This window comes from Erythranthe guttata, chromosome 11 (genome assembly GCF_056151865.1).
Source record: "Erythranthe guttata isolate IM_541 chromosome 11, IM_541, whole genome shotgun sequence".
Classification (NCBI taxonomy): domain Eukaryota; kingdom Viridiplantae; phylum Streptophyta; class Magnoliopsida; order Lamiales; family Phrymaceae; genus Erythranthe; species Erythranthe guttata.
Genome location: NC_142543.1, coordinates 19,162,140 through 19,177,250, shown reverse-complemented (window position 1 = coordinate 19,177,250; position 15,111 = coordinate 19,162,140). Strand labels below are relative to the sequence as shown.

The 15,111-nt window shown below is 37.4% G+C and overlaps 2 protein-coding genes across 2 annotated transcripts; both read left to right on the top strand.

Moving 5' to 3' along the window:
- The first annotated feature begins 2,957 nt into the window (after positions 1-2,957).
- LOC105960976 (metalloendoproteinase 3-MMP) lies at positions 2,958-4,221 on the top strand. Its single transcript, XM_012985198.2, has one exon. The coding sequence runs from the start codon at positions 3,021-3,023 to the stop codon at positions 3,954-3,956; it is 936 nt and encodes a 311-aa protein (XP_012840652.2). The 5' UTR covers positions 2,958-3,020; the 3' UTR covers positions 3,957-4,221.
- Positions 4,222-9,565: 5,344 nt separating this feature from the next.
- Positions 9,566-10,615, top strand: LOC148767172 (uncharacterized). The gene has a single exon (XM_088825981.1). The coding sequence runs from the start codon at positions 9,566-9,568 to the stop codon at positions 10,613-10,615; it is 1,050 nt and encodes a 349-aa protein (XP_088682107.1).
- Positions 10,616-15,111: the final 4,496 nt, after the last annotated feature.

Here is a 15,111-nt window from a genome sequence, read left to right as displayed (position 1 = left end):
CTTCGACGGAATCTTTCTAATTTCAAGAAATATTTTTCAAAAATTCCAATTTTACCGTTAGAGGTAATTGTAATAATATTATTCCTTCATAGAGGTAATTGCAATATTTTTTAATATAAATATTGAAATATCCTTCAAAATTCAATTGAAAGTCTTCAAAATGTCACCGAATTTTATGATTTTTGAATTTTATTTAACTTAGGGGCATTAAAGACACAACAATTTCTTTTTAAGAAATCTGGTCAACGATTAGTCAGAGAGTGTTTTGCTAATTATGAATTTCTGAGGTGGGTTTTGGTAATTAGACCTTAGTTCAGGGGTTTTTTGTACTTTAGCCTTAATTTTTAGCACATAAATTCTCTAAAGAGTGAGTTTTCAGGGGTTTGTTAAAAAAAATATTATTTCCTAAAGATTATAATTAGAAATTATATTAAATATCTATCCTCAAAAGATTAACAAGATATGAGCATAAACAAAAGTATTATTAATCTTATATTCTTTTAGCAGTTTATAAACTCCTTTTATCAAACTATATTTATAATGACTACACTTCTACGAAATTATCTTTTTCCATATAAGTAGTTTAATTTATTTTTGTTCTCAAAAAAAAAAAAGTTTAATTTATTTTTGTTCTTATTCTAGTGATCAAATTACTTTTGCATTCCTTTTATTTTCTTGTTTTATTTTATACATTTGACTAATTAATTGCAAGCTGTAATAGAAAATTTATAGAGAATGTATTTTTTTTCATAAATAGAGTGTTATAGACTTATATTTCCGATTTAAATTCCCATCATAAATTATTGCTATTATTGTTTTTTTTTTTCTTGTTTCTCCGATTTAAATTATTGACATTTTTTGAGGTTACCCCAAACATGGCACCTAAATAGTGACTTTTGAGTAGCTCCAGGAAGAGATGAAGCATCAAACTTACAGTCAATTTGATATTTTTCCTTCTCAATTGAACCATTATAGAGGCAAGTACTTTTTATTATCTAAGTTCTTTATTGGGGGCAAATGTGCAATATATATATGGGGCATATTACGGCTACCCCTGAGTTATGGTCAAATTACGAAAAATACCCTCATGTTTGGGTAATTACTGCCACCCCCTCAACTATGTATTATTTTACGAAAATACCCTTCTAGAGGTAAATTTAGGAATGTCAAATCTGTAAAATCGAACCGAAATTTTGGTACGCCAACATTTCATACCGTTTACCGAAATGAATATACGATTTGGTTCGGTAAATAACCGAATTACATAAATTTTATGTAAAAAATTTTAAAAGAAGAGAGATGGTTGTAATTACCCAAACAAGAGGGTTTTTTTCGTAATTTGGCCATACTTAAGGTGGATATATATATATATATATATATCATCTCTAGCTAGACCTCCAAGTATTAAATAATTTATCAATATAAAATCAAAAAATTATATACAGCCCAAATTAGGGGTGGTAAACGAGTTCGAGCTCGAACCTTTCAAAACAGACGAGCTCGACTTTATGAAAAGTCTTATGTAAGTAGTGCCGTGACATAGAAATAAAAAAAATAAAAATAAATAAAATAAAATAAATAAAGATATGTTAGCTAGGACCACCAAAGACGAGGGGAAGTCTTATTTTGGATTGGAAAATAAGATGAACTGAACAACACGATTTCTTCCCACTTTGTCTCCAAATTGGACTGATTCAACTCTGCATTTAGAGGCATTTAGAGGGTGTTTGCATAAGCTTATAAGCTGTTAAATAGAGCTAATAAGATATTTAAGAAGTTATAAGCTCTGTTAGAAATGTTTCGTAGTTTTTTTGAAAAGTAATAAGATGTTGAAGACAAGATTAAAAAAAAAAAAAAAAAAAAAAGTACGTACATGTCCCCACCCTTTTTAATATACCCTTTTTAATATTTTATAATGAGTAAAAATATTGTATATGAATATTAATATTTATTTGTTTTTGGTAATAAAGGAATACGCAACCGACTATATAGGTGCACTGTGTAGACCTACACTCTCGTATAATAGTTTGTAAATCATAAGAGAGACGTAAACCACACTAGACTAACCATGTGTCGCAAGCTCGACCTAGCGACCGTTGGCAAGAAAATTCGAACCTGGGTCAATTCAATCACACTCACTTGCTCCAACGGCTAGGTCATCCCTTGCTGGACAACCCTATTAATTAGTTGATTGGACTTAACATTGAACCCCATTTTAATTATGTCTTTCTTCTTTCCTCTTCTAATGAAGAAGATTTTTTTTAGGGTAAATTACAAACACCCCTGAGGTATGGTCAAATTACAAAAACACCCCTCTTGTTTGGATAATTACAAATACCCCCCTCAACTATGATTTTTTCTTACACCTCCACCCGTATGGTGCCAAATTCAACATAATCATCTAGATTCCGTGGAATGTGCTCTAGTTTGTACTCGTTTTGTGTAAAAATGCAGTTTCTGATGCACCACAAACTGATATATACAAGCTAAAAATCACATATTATGATCATCTTGCTTCGTAATGTAGAGTTTGAATGGGATAAAACGTGTACAAAAGTGATAATATTCCATATAATCTCGAAGATTCCACTAAATTTGAGGAGTTGAGGGGTGGTTGTAATTATCCAAACAAGAGGGGTGTTTTTGTAATTTGACCATACCTCAGGGGTGTTTGTAATTTACCCTTTTTTTTTTAAATCATCTTATTTTTCCAAGGAAAATGAAACCAACATTCTATTTCTATATTTAAAATGGAATAAAGAAAGTCAATTGTCATGCATGGACCTGGTATTTTGGTCATCCAAGTCAACAACTTGTAATCTTGTATTATATATTTCTTTCTTTCTTTCTTTCTTTATTTCTAGTTAAAATTCATAAAATAGACACCTAGTACAAATTATGGCACTCTTTTAAAAAAATAAAAATCAAAATCAATACAAATGAATCTCTATAAATAGACATGTAAATAAACATTATTCTATAGAGCAAAAGCAATATCTTAATATTCTTGACACTCAACAATGGCTACTTCTCACCTTTTATCAATCTTCATTCTTGCCCTAATTTCCCTCTCTCCTATTGGCCAAGCCAAGAGGAATACACCAAGTGAACAAAAACAAGCACCATTTGAATTCATCAAAACCCTACAAGGTTGTCACAAGGGCAACAAAACCAAAGAAATCCACAATCTTAAAAACTACCTATATCAATTTGGCTATCTCCAATACCCAAATCGAACCCACGCCAATTACAATGACGACTTCGACGAAACCCTAGAATCCGCCGTCAAAACCTACCAGCGTAATTACCATATTAACCCCACTGGCACACTAGATGCCATAACGGTATCTACAATGACCACCACTCGATGTGGGGTCGCCGACATCATCAACGGCGATAACACCATGCAGAAGTCCGGTACGAAAAAACACGAATCGGGCTCGAGCGGCCATATCCATACAGTGTCTCACTACAGTTTCTTTCCGGGAAACCTCAGATGGCCGCCTTCCAGAACTCATCTGACGTTTGGGTTTTCTCCCAACACCCCCACGGGGGCGGTGGCCCCCGTCGTACGGGCCTTCCAGAGATGGGACGCCGCCACTCACTTCACCTTTTCGCAGGCCCCGAGCGGTCGGAGTGCTGATATGGTGATAGGGTTTCATCGTCGGAACCACGGAGATGGGGCCCCGTTCGACGGACCTGGCGGAACCCTAGCCCATGCGTTCGCTCCGACCAACGGGAGGTTCCATTACGATGCGGACGAGCGGTGGTCCATTGGGCCAGTGCCGAATGCTTTCGACCTGGAAACGGTGGCATTGCATGAAATCGGGCACCTTCTAGGGCTAGGTCATAGCTCGGTCGAGGCTGCGATTATGTACCCTCGACTTTCGTCTGGAAGGACCAAGGGTTTGAATGCAGATGATATCCAGGGAATCAGAGCTTTATATAACGTGTGAAATATTGCTTCAACGTGGCTTGGCGCGTGACTGAATAAAAGACCTGTTTTTATCTCTCTCTCTCTCTCTCTCTCTCTCTCTCTCTCTCTCTCTCTCTCTCTCTCTCTCTCTCTCTCTCTCTCACACACACCAGATTTCCCTTTGTAAGAATAAAACACATAAATTGTACGGTAATTTATGTTTCATATTTCTGTATTTCAAGCTTGTATCCTAGAATGTGTGACGGGTCTGAAACCTTAAATAAACATGTTTCTTTTTGTGCTTATTTTCTTGTAGTTTTATCCTATATCTTGGCACCAGGATTGAAAGTCAGATAAAATGGATCGAAATTAATCTTTTCGAAAAAAAAAAAAAAAAATTTTTGAAAGTACAAAATTTATTCCAGTTCCAAAAGCAATGGAAATTTTAAAATAAGGACACTCACTTTCATAAAATCGTAAAAATAAAACTAGATAAATTCTAATATTTTAAATATAACTATAGTGATTCCAATTGCACTAGTAGTCTATTTTCTTTTGTTTGTAGACATCTATATTATCAAATACCACATAAACTTATAAGTCCTCGAAATTAAAAAAATCAAAATTATAGAAGAAACTAGGTCTTTTATTAAAGGGAAAAATAAAATTATGGCTTCGCCACTGATCAAATCCACAAAATCAACACAGAAAAAAATTAATTTAATGGAATCAACTTAAATTTGTAACTTTTGAAAACAAAAAATCAACTTCAAATAAACAAGAAATGATAATTTAATGGAATCAACTAAAAATTTGACTTCTGAAAACATAAAATCAACTTCAAATAAACAAGAAATTATAGGTTGTTGAAAATACATTTACATGAGTTTTCCCATGGAGTTCTATATACACATTTCAAGAAGGCAAAAAAAAAAAAAAAACCCTATACCCAACCCTTTGTCTCTTATATCATCTTTCTAGCATAATGCCTTAAACTTACAAATTAAGAGTGCTACCTTTTGCCTGTGAAAAGGAAGCCGATTGCGATTACCTCCAGCTGTAGGGCGAAACCGACGTCATCGTCAGAGGCGACGGCGTCGGATAAAGAGATGAAGGAGTTCACAACGAAGAGGATTGACAGAACGGAGATCAGCAGAAACGTCACCGTCGACGAAAACGAGGATGTTCCCGGCGGCGTGGATTGTTTACTATTTTGCGGCGAGTGTGGCGGTGGGGTTTGTTTGAGGGATTCGGAGGCGGAGATGACCGATTCCCACGTGCCGATTAGAATTAGAGCGCCGCCGGCTACTGTGTAGGTGAACAATCCCATGGACTCTTTTCGCCTTCGGAATTTGCGAGATTGAAGAAGAAACGAGAACGGTGGTGGAATCTGGATTAGGTATATCAGATCTAACGAATTGGATCGTGGGCTCTAATTCGGCGGCGGCTCACAGTTGATCTGCAATTAAGTTCGGCGCCGGTGACCGCCAAAATGATTTTTCCAGATAGATAGATATTATTATGCAAACTAATTAGTACATAGGGGCCTTTAAGATATAGGTCCCTGGGTGCCAAAACTTATTAGAACTAAATGATAAGTGCAACTAAACCTTTGTTTCACATATTTCATAAAATTCATTAAAAAAATGCTCATCTAATACAATATATAAAAAAAATTTTATTTTTTCCTTTTTTTTCTACATAACATTGAAAGTTATAACAAATAAAAAAAACATGTTATTTATCTTTTTTAATTTTAATTTTATCTTCTATCAATAAATGTAGTTATATATAGTCACCGTAGTCGCTATTGTGCTTGCACGCATCTAAAACTTGTTCATTTTATCGCACACCATATGGTTGTTCATATACAGTACAAAAACATTACTACGGTGTACTATGGTATACTACAGTTCACTATGGTATACTACGGTATACTGTGGTTTACTACAGTCTACTATTCCAAACCCTAGCCGCCAACAACTCCCAGCCGTCGCCAACCCTAGCAATCAACGCAACCGCCGTGAAACAGCACAGCCGCCGCATCCATAGTCACCTACCTCTGTTTGAAAAATCTAGATCTGCCAAAACCTAGATCTGCCATGTTTAACCCTAACGCATGCCGCCACGCAATCATCTCGTCCTGAGAACGTTCTTAATGACCTGGAACAGGTCAAATAAAGTAGCAAATCAGATCCAAACCAAACAAAATCTCTTAAAGATCAATAAAATTATATGCAATTAATCAAAATATACTATCAATAACAGATCTATACAAACAATAAGAAAAATAGCAAATCTAAGAAAGTACGACATAGTAGTTTCATTGAACTTATAATCAAAATCTACACCCACTGCAGAGATAATGTATGTATAAATATATATATATATATATATATATATATATATATATATATATATATATATATATATATATATATATATATATATATATATATATATATATATATATATATATATATATATATATATATATATATATATATATATATATATATATATATATATATATATATATATATTTTATGATGCTAAAGTTAGATCACCTTAGATAGTTGAAGTAGGATGAGTTGGAAGAGCAGAGTGGATCACTGGCTCACGAGCTTGATGACCTTGAGATACCTGCAATCACAGAACACGTAAACTAGGCCGGGGGTTGATCCGGCGGAAATCCCTCCGACGCTCAAGTCAGACGTGCTGATAGTATATAATGGTCCAGAGAATACATGTTGATAGTATTGCTCAGTTTCTAGGACGTACCTGAAAGAATGAGTTCAAACCTTTATTTATAGCTTAGTTGAGATTGTCGGGCCCAAACCTTACTTGAAGGTGATTGGGCATCGGTGATAGTGGTCTTTGATATTGGGCTCGTGGCCCAGTAGGTAAATAATTTGTAAGCCCATTGGGTTGGACCAATTAGGGATATCATTAAGCCCCCCACTCTCGAGTCGATGTGGGGGCCATATTGAAATGGGTGACAGATCGTGTCGAGAATAAAAATTGTAGTAGTCGATGGTGTGCGAAAACGCGTTGGAGCGTGTCTCGGAGGGGCGTGAATGCGCGTTGGCGCGTAGCGCGACCAAGTTGTCGCTATGTAAGTTACTTGAGTCGTCGATGTTGTCCCGCGACGATGTAGTAGCGAATTATCTCCTCGTGAGAGTTGTCTCGTCGCGGGATAATAGAGTTGATCGAGTTATCTCCTCGTGGGAGTTGTCTCGCGATAATGTGGTAGCACGGATCAAGTAATCTCCTCGTGGAAGTTGTCTCGTCGTGGGGTAATAGAGTTGATCGAGTTATCTCCTCGTGGGAGTTGTCTCGCGATAATGTAGTAGCACGGAGTTAGTATTCTCCTCGTGGGAGTTGTTATTTATCGACATTGTCAATGTTTTGACGCGTTGCTTGTATGTGTTTACATATATCCTGTGCGTGATGTACTTGAGGAGGGGATCAGGATCTCAAGAGTTTTTTATGGGGATCGTGCCCCTTATTAGACCTCGTGGATCGTAAGTATGTTGGGACTGTGGCCACGTTTTAATGAAGGACCCATCGAAAACAAGTAGATAAATTTTGACTAATCAAGCTGGCCAGGCTATATAGATTCTCATAATATCTCAAAGTGTTTCTAGAATTGCGATTATATAGTGAATTGCGGGCAAGTTGTCTCCTCGTGGGAGTTGTCTCGCTACGGGTTCGAAGTAACGAGCGAGTTGGCTTCTCATGGGAGTTGCTTTGCAACTGATTTGTAGTGCCGAGCGAGTTGGCTCCTCGTGGGAGTTGTCTCGCTGCGGGTTGTTAGGACCGAGCGAGTTGTCTCCTCGTGGGAGTTATCTCGATGTGGGTTGTAGGACCGAGCGAGTTGTCTCATCGTGGGAGTTATCTCACTGTGGTTTCGTAGATCCGAGGGAGTTAGCTCCTCGTGGGAGTTGCCTCGCAACGGGTTTGTAGGGCCGAGCGAGTTTGCTCATCGTGGGAGTTATCTCGCTGTGGGTTATAGGACCGAGCGAGTTGTCTCCTCGTGGGAGTTATCTCGCTGTGGTTTCGTAGACCCGAGGGAGTTAGCTCCTCGTGGGAGTTGCCTCGCAACGGGTTTGTAGGGCCGAGCGAGTTTGCTCCTCGTGGGAGTTGTCTCACTGCGGGTTGTCTAGCAAGCCCCCCACTCTCGGTTCGATGTGAGAGCATAGTCGAAAAATGTACCGGATCGTATCGAGAGTAGATCGGTGTTGTGGTGTACCGTTAATTGCTGGCGTGGCGTGGAGAAACAATAATTTTTGTTTATCCATGTGAGAGCGTGTGCGATATAGTGAGGCGCGCTGGAGAGCTCGCGCAATTTGGTGGAGCGCGTTGAAATTCTCGCGCGATTTAGTGAAGGGTGGAAATTGACAGAAAGAAAACGAGAGAGAGGGGGGGAAGGAGAAAAGGCGAGAGAGAGAAGATTAAAGAAAAGAAATAAATCTTGGTTGAGATACGTGAAGTTATATGATTTAAATAAGGGCAAAATAGGAATAAAAGAAAAATTAAGGATGTCAGTCATATATTATTTCAAAACTAAGTATTCAAGTAAAATATTCGATTTAAACTTGTCATTTAGTTCAAATTAGGTTTGATTTAAGGGCCCATAGCATATTACCCCTAGTACGTATTAGCGAATTAATCACCCTCATCGCCAGAAAGACCAAACTACCCCTGAAATATTGAGGAATATTCGGTCCAATCATAATAGAACTAACTTTTTTTTTGGTAAATACATAATCATTTTATGAAATTATTTACGTTTTGGAAAAAAAAAATTATTTTTTTATAATTTGTTTTTTACTAGAATCCATAATATTTATTTAAAAGATTAATACCCTAATTTAGATAAATAACCCCCACATAAAATTACTGGGTAACGATCGTCGTTTTTTATTTATAAAATATTATATTTGGTGAAATATATTAGGTGATTTTAGATCATAGATCTATATAAATAACCATCTGCTAAGCCACACATACACATAGGTGCGTGTGTGTTATTATATATAGATCAATGCCGTCGATTCACCAGATATATTTCATCGAACTCAACATCTACAAAATCGTTATTTTGTTAATGTAAATTTGAAAATGAGCACACTGCCATTTTACTTTTTTTTTTTTTTTTATAATGAAAGAACCTGCAGCCAATTATATAGGTGCACTAGGTAAACCTATACTCTGATATAATAACTTGCAAACCATGCATACAAGATAAGTAAATCACACTAAACTAGCCATGTATTACAAACTCGACATAACGATCGTTGGCAGAATGCCGTTGTAATTTACTTTTGATTGCATAGGACACGAGAGTTGTTTGCATTTATATACTTACTGGATGATTGTTGAAGATTTCCTTAGCTTTATATTATTTCCTTGTAGTTTCTTGTACATATATACTATAGAATATTTGTTATTATTTAGGTTGTTTATTATTTCCTAGATTAAGAACATACAATCCCGTAACTTTGGGATCTTGTCACGTACTGTGGCTATATTATGCCAATGAAGAGAGAACAATAAAATAAGTTTTTCCATAGAATTATTCTTTACTTGGCATCAGAGCCAGTTATCATAAAAAAAAAAAAAAAAAAAAAAAAAAAAAAAAAAATCATGACGAAAGACAACACTGAACCAACACCAACCATTCATGTCCAAACCGAACACTCAGGTTTTACAACCAGTGTAATTCTTACAGAAGTTAACTACGATGTATGGTCCCAAATAATGGAGATGCAAATCGCCGGGCGTGAGAAACTTGAATATATTATAGGCACAACATCACCCCCAAAAAGTACCGATGCTTCATATGCGAAGTGGTATGCTGAAAATCAAAAAGTAAAGGGATGGTTGCTAACTTCTATGTCACCAGATATTATGAAACGGTATATCCGACTACGCACCGCACGTGAAATCTGGAGTGCGTTGGCTAAAGCTTTCTACGACGAATCAGATGAAACACAACTTTTTTCATTAAATCAAAGAGCTTTCTCTACAAGGCAGGCTGGTCGTGCTTTATCAATCTATTACGGTGATCTTGTGGAAATTTTTCAAGAACTAGACCACCGTGACAGAATTGTAATGAAAGACCCCGATGATATCATTGCTTATCGAAAATATGTTGAAAGATTGCGTGTACACATTTTTTTAAATGGGTTAGAAGAAGAATTCGAACAAGTCCGAGGCGAGATCCTCAGAAAGGATCCAATATTAGACCTCGAAGAAGCCTATGCTTATGTACGTAGAGATTTTGTTCGTCGAACTACTTTAAATGGTGAAGTTGATCGTGGCGAGTCATCTGCAATGCTGACACATAAAGCTAAGCCTAAAATATATCGATCAAATGGCCCTGCCATAGATCAAAGTCGAGCACCAGCATCTCAAAACCGTAGCTACGAAATTGGATCGGCAAAATCGGAACGTATTTGTACACACTGTGGTGAAACCGGACATACAAAGACACGATGCTATGAGTTGATTGGTTATCCAGAATGGTGGGATCCTACCAAAGCACCTCGCAAACGAAACTCTAGAACAAACAATCAAGCCTCGGTTGCAGTAGCAGAACCTTGCACCCTTAACACTCCGAACGAGGGTTCAGCCTTAATCGCTACATCAGGTAAGGCTCTCCATACTTTCGTTCCTAGTAATAGTAGTAAATAGATAATTGATTCAGGGGCTACAGATCACATGACATTTGACAATCGTTATATCAAATTTATGAAACCATCAAAACAACATATTGTATCCACCGCAAATGGTACTCCATCTCACGTTATTGGAGAAGGATCAGTCACCCTTACCGAAAATTTGAGTCTTGATTCTGTATTAGTTGTTCCAACCCTCAATCATAATTTATTGTCAGTTGCCCAAATAACTCTTACTCTGAACTGTATTGTGATTTTTTGGCCTAACCTTTGTGTTTTTAAGGACATTCGAACTCGGAAGACAATTGGCTATGGTACTAGAAAGGGCAAACTCTATTATCTTGATTTAACTCCGGCAAGTTCTCATCAGTTGGCTCAAGCGTTCTCCGTGAATAAGTCTGCAGGTTCTGAAATTTGGACCTGGCACAAACGTTTTGGTCACTCGTCTTTTGGATATTTAAAGAAATTATTTCCAAACCTATTTACTCAGTTTTCTGTTTCAAATTTTAAGTGTGACGTATGTGAATTAGCTAAAAGCCACTGTGTTCCCTTTCGAATTAGTATGAATAAAAGTCCATCACCTTTTATGATTATTCATTCCGATGTATAGGGTCCAACAAGTATTCCATCTCTTGGTAATAAACGGTGGTTTGTGTCTTTTATTGACGACCACACCCGGATGACTTGGATTTACTTAATGAAATCCAAAAGTGAAGTTAGCTCATTGTTCAAACAATTTCATAAAATGGTAGCCACTCATTATAATTCTAAAATCCAGGCTCTACGTAGTGATAATGGTGGAGAATTTGTTAATCAAGATTTAAAACAATATCTAGATGAACATGGCATTACCCATCAAACTACTTGTCCTTACACACCTCAACAAAATGGGGTTGCGGAGCGCAAGAATCGTCATCTCCTCGAAGTTGTTCGAGCGTTCTTATTTGAAGCTCATATGCCGACGAATTATTGGGGTGAAGCCATCACGGCTGCAACTTATGTTATTAATAGGATACCCTCGAGTTCACTAGAATTTCAGACACCTTTGAGCGTTCTTCACAAATCTGTGAGTTTACCCGCTGCGCCTAATCTGCCACCTAGAGTTTTTGGGTGTGTAGTATTTGTTCATCTTCATAAAACATTGAGGAATAAATTGGAACCCCGAGCTCTCAAGTGTGTCTTTGTTGGTTATGCTCAACATCAAAAGGGGTATCGTTGCTTTCATCCTCCCTCTCGTAAATTGTATGTCACTCTTGATGTTGTATTTCATGAAGATTATATGTATTATTCTTGTGAGCCTTCAATTCAGGGGGAGAACAAAATTGAATTGCAGACTCTTAGTCATCATTTGGACACTTTGGATATTGTCGGTGGTGAAAACCTGGATGAAAGAGACGAGTCTGATAAGGATTACAACAATGAACGCCAAAATGATTTAGAGAATGAAAGTGCTCAAATCGAAGTGGAAGCAACGGAATCCGAATCTCAGCCAACTAGTTCACCCCCTCATATAGTACCAGCAGGTCAATTGTTGCCCGATTCCGAATCCATGTCCGAGGTCGAGGTAAGTTCCGAATCTCAAATGAAAGTATTGCCCCAACGGACTACTAGAGGAAAACCAAGAATTAATTATGAACCTCTTCTCACATCTAAATCACAGTATCCCATGAATAATTTTGTGTCTTATCATAGATTGTCAAAGGAAAGGGAAGCATTTGTGAATCAATTATCTGTTATATCTATTCCTAGTAGTGTGCAGGAGGCGTTGAAAGATCCAAAGTGGAGAGAAGCTATGAATGAAGAAATGAGGTCTCTCCAAAAGAATTCGACCTGGCAAGTAGTCGAATTACCAGTCGGAAAGAAACCAGTTGGTTGTCGATGGGTATTTACCATTAAATATAAAGCTGATGGCACCATTGAGAGATTCAAAGCCAGACTTGTTGCCAAGGGATATACTCAAACATACGGAATTGATTACATGGATACATTTGCACCCGTGGCAAAGATCAATACTGTTCGTATTCTTCTATCTTTGGCCGTAAATCTCGATTGGCCCTTATATCAGTTTGACGTTAAAAATGCATTTTTACACGGAGAGCTCCAAGAAGAGGTTTACATGGAATTACCTCCTGGCTGTATTATGAAAATGGAAGGAAGCAAGCATGTCTGTAAACTAAAGAAGTCCTTGTACGGTTTGAAGCAATCTCCGAGGGCGTGGTTCGGAAAGTTCACCAATTTTATGAAGTCTATTGGTTACAAGCAAAGCAACGCTGATCATACACTTTTCTTGAAATCAAACGGAAAGAAAATCACAGCTCTTATTGTATACGTGGATGACATGATAGTGACTGGAAATGACCCCGAAGAGAAAAAAATATTGCAAAGTCAGCTTGCCCAAGAGTTTGAAATGAAAGACCTTAGATCGAAAGAAGGGATTTTCTTATCCCAACGAAAATATACCTTGGATTTATTAAATGAAACGGGTATGACAACATGTAGTCCTGTCAATACTCCTATGGAAGAAAATCTGAAATTTGGTTTATGTTCAAACCAAGTCCCTGCTAACAAGGAACGTTATCAACGACTAGTTGGCAGGTTAATGTATCTTGCACACACCAGACCTGATTTAGCCTATGTATTGAGTGTGGTTAGTCAATTTATGCACTCTCCTTGTGAAGAACATATGAAATGCTGTTACTCGTATCTTACGCTACTTGAAATCATCTCCAGGAAAAGGAATTTTATTTAGAAAAGGAGACAACTTGAAAGTTGAAGCTTATACCGACGCCGATTGGGCTGGTTCAATACAAGATCGACGATCTACGTCTGGATATTTTACATTTGTTGGTGGAAATTTGGTCACTTGGAGAAGTAAGAAACAAGAAGTAGTAGCTAGATCATCCGCCGAAGCCGAATATAGAGGCATGGCTAAAGGAATATGCGAGTTATTATGGATTAAGAATCTGATGAAAGAACTACATTTTGAGCAAACAAGTCCCATGAAATTGTATTGTGATAGCAAGGCGGCATGTGATATTGCTCACAACCCAGTCCAACATGATAGGACTAAACATGTTGAGGTTGATAGAAACTTTATCAAAGAAAAGCTGGAAAAAAGAATTATTGAAGTCCCTCATGTTCGATCTCAAGATCAACTTGCAGATATACTGACGAAGGCAGTGTCTAACCAGGCCTTTAACAAATGTCTCGACAAGTTGGGCATGAGTGATATCTACGCACCAACTTGAGGGGGAGTGTTGAAGATTTCCTTTATATTATTTCCTTGTAGTTTCTTGTACATATATACTATAGAATATTTGTTATTGTTTAGGTTGTTTATTATTTCCTAGATTAAGAACATACAATCCCGTAACTTTGGGATCTTGTCACGTATTGTGGCTATATTATGCCAATGAAGAGAGAACAATAAAATAAGTTTTTCCATAGAATTATTCTTTACTATGATGCTAATTACTTATATCACCTGAGGCAGTGGAGTAGGGAGTGGAAGAGGATCTAAACCGAGGATCCCGTTCGGGGAGCAGGGAGTGGCGGATCGGCGGGGGGGAGGATCCCGAGGGGGATTCACTTGGAGATCGCGAGGGGGATCCGGAGCACGGGAAGAAGGTGGCAAGCCAGAGCATCCGCGGATTGGAGGTTGTTAGCTGTGTCATTCTCTCTCCCAGCGGATGCCTCAGGAGGATCTTGCTGGCTACGTGATCTGGTTTGCATTCCCACAGATGGCGCCAAAATGATGATGTTAATACTTAGATCACCTGAGGTAGTGTGGTAAACGAGCTAGGAAAGCTAAGCAGATCAGTAGCTTGCCAATTCGATAATCCTGAGGTCCTTGCGAAATGAACACACGTGAACTAAGCCGGGGGTTGATCCGGCGGAAACCCCTCCGACGCTCAAGTCAGATGTACGGATCGTGGAGATGGTAGAGAGAATAAGCACTCTACAAAACTTGTTAATAATAGAATGTACCTTAACAAATGAGTAAAAACCTCTATTTATATGCCGTTGATTGGGTTGGGTTTACTTTGTTAGGCCCAAGCCTTATTTTAAAGGTGTTTGGTTTTTCGTGTAATTGGCCCAATTATTAGACAAATTGAGCGCCCATTGAATCGACTCGATTAGGTATATCATTATTTATTGTTATCAAAGAGTTTTTTTTTTTTTTACTTGGGATATTGGACCAATTACATTATTTTTCAATTTCCAAAAGAAAAAAGATTTTTTTTTTCAAATGTGGTAATTTAATTCCAATTTGTTCAATTTCCTCCCAATTTTCCAAGTCATTGGTCACAATATAGTTTCCTAAAAATTCCAAACCCGTCAATTATTCGAGGAAAATAAACACAATTTATTTCCACAATTTATACATATGGACGCAAATTTCCACAATATAGTCATTGGTCTTCTAAATGCAAGGCAATGTATTCTAGTGAAACATAAAAGAGACTTCTACTATGAGTCATCTCTAATATTTATGCATCATTTTTCCACATA